This window comes from Penicillium solitum (genome assembly GCF_028829755.1).
Source record: "Penicillium solitum strain IBT 25940 chromosome Unknown utg000006l_segment0_segment0, whole genome shotgun sequence".
Taxonomy (NCBI): domain Eukaryota; kingdom Fungi; phylum Ascomycota; class Eurotiomycetes; order Eurotiales; family Aspergillaceae; genus Penicillium; species Penicillium solitum.
This window is the reverse complement of record NW_027072126.1, coordinates 362,179-363,618: the sequence shown is the minus strand read 5'-3', so window position 1 is coordinate 363,618 and position 1,440 is coordinate 362,179. Positions and strand designations below refer to the sequence as shown.

General features: G+C 47.6%; 1 protein-coding gene across 1 annotated transcript; it reads left to right on the top strand.

The window, feature by feature from the left end:
* Window positions 1-381: 381 nt before the first annotated feature.
* Window positions 382-1,131, top strand: N7455_009259 (uncharacterized protein; the record flags this gene model as incomplete). Its single annotated transcript, XM_065606153.1, has 2 exons — window positions 382-613; window positions 686-1,131. The coding sequence occupies 2 exons, from the start codon at window positions 382-384 to the stop codon at window positions 1,129-1,131; spliced, it is 678 nt and encodes a 225-aa protein (XP_065460618.1).
* Window positions 1,132-1,440: the final 309 nt, after the last annotated feature.

Genomic DNA, 1,440 nt, shown 5'->3' with positions numbered 1-1,440 from the left:
ACAATTTTTTGCCCCCATTTCCCCTTTAAGAGATGATCTGCAATATCTCTCCGACAGTCTCCACAAATCGGCCGGAAATACACGACCCGCGTCGTATCCAGGATGTCAAAATACTATTTCGGTCGTAGCCCAAGCAGCACAGCGCCTTTGGAATTCTTGAAGTTTAGTCTGGTATCACATCCTCGATCTAGTGTATGAAGATCCACAAAAAGTAATGCATAGTCCTACTTGTTGCTTATCGGCATCTCGCCTGCGCGTTGACATTTTATACAATGGTCGCCTAGCCCTCAGGGCCATTCTTTATTTGAGTTATCATCTCCCCTCTCAGACATTCACATTCCCAACGCTCCGCTTTCCTATGCGTGGTCCGCTTTATACAGTATGTCAACTACTGCGGCAGGAGCTTCTAGCAACGCCGGATCCTCTACCATTCGGTGGCAATTCATCAATCAATCGAACGACAGACGGAGCAATCTGACACAGGTAAAACGCCATGTCATGCGAGAGTATATGCGCCAGAAGAAAGAAGAACACTGTGAAAGCAGGATAAGAGAAATAAATCCCGTCTGCGCTTCAAAGCGCATGCCACCCAATATCGATCGAGGCACGAAACGTAAGTACGAGAGGAAAGCTATAAAACATGGCTCCATCAACCAATCAAAGCACCATCTTATACTCTACACAGAAGAAATTCGGCATGGAATCGAAACCCAGAACAAGCTTCTTAACGATTCCCCGGCGTTCAATCCGTTCCCGGCAGTCCCATTTCTTGGTCCTGCTGATTACATACCGTACAACACTCCTCCCTTTCCATCTCAAACAATCTGCGGTTTCTTTTCATATCATCAGAACCATATGCGAAACTCTCACGACATTGGGCCATTTCCGTTCACCCCAGATACTCTGATAAATTATCTGCAAGCGCCGGAAACAACCTTGGCCACTTCACAGGTGGCATCGCTGCCAGACTTTTCTACGAACTTGGACTTGGAATCGGTGCAAATTCGACCTTTACGCGATATTTATGGCAGCCTGTGGTCCTCAATTCCGTTCAATCAAGATGCATACCTACTTAATGCATATCATTCTTCCGAAGGCTGCGAAGAGTGCCGTTATCTCGCAAACTACTGAGAACTACTCACTCAACCAGTCTCTCATTTTGGGTGGACTCTCCTCCAGCCTTATCAAAACCTCAATTTAATCCCTTTCCAGCCGATTCTGTCAAAACTCTTGTCAACCCTTTCTTTTAGACGCACCCGGATTAGACGCACCCGGATTACTCGATCGTACATCACAGTAGTCAAGCAGCTCCCGTCCCAAATAAAAGCCCCTTTGTCGATGGCGGCATTGGCGGGCAGTGAGGATGTGAATCCAGCCATCAACGACCCCGTCTTATCCGTGGGCTTCCGAAGCCAGGACAGCTGAGTGAGTTCCTCCCCC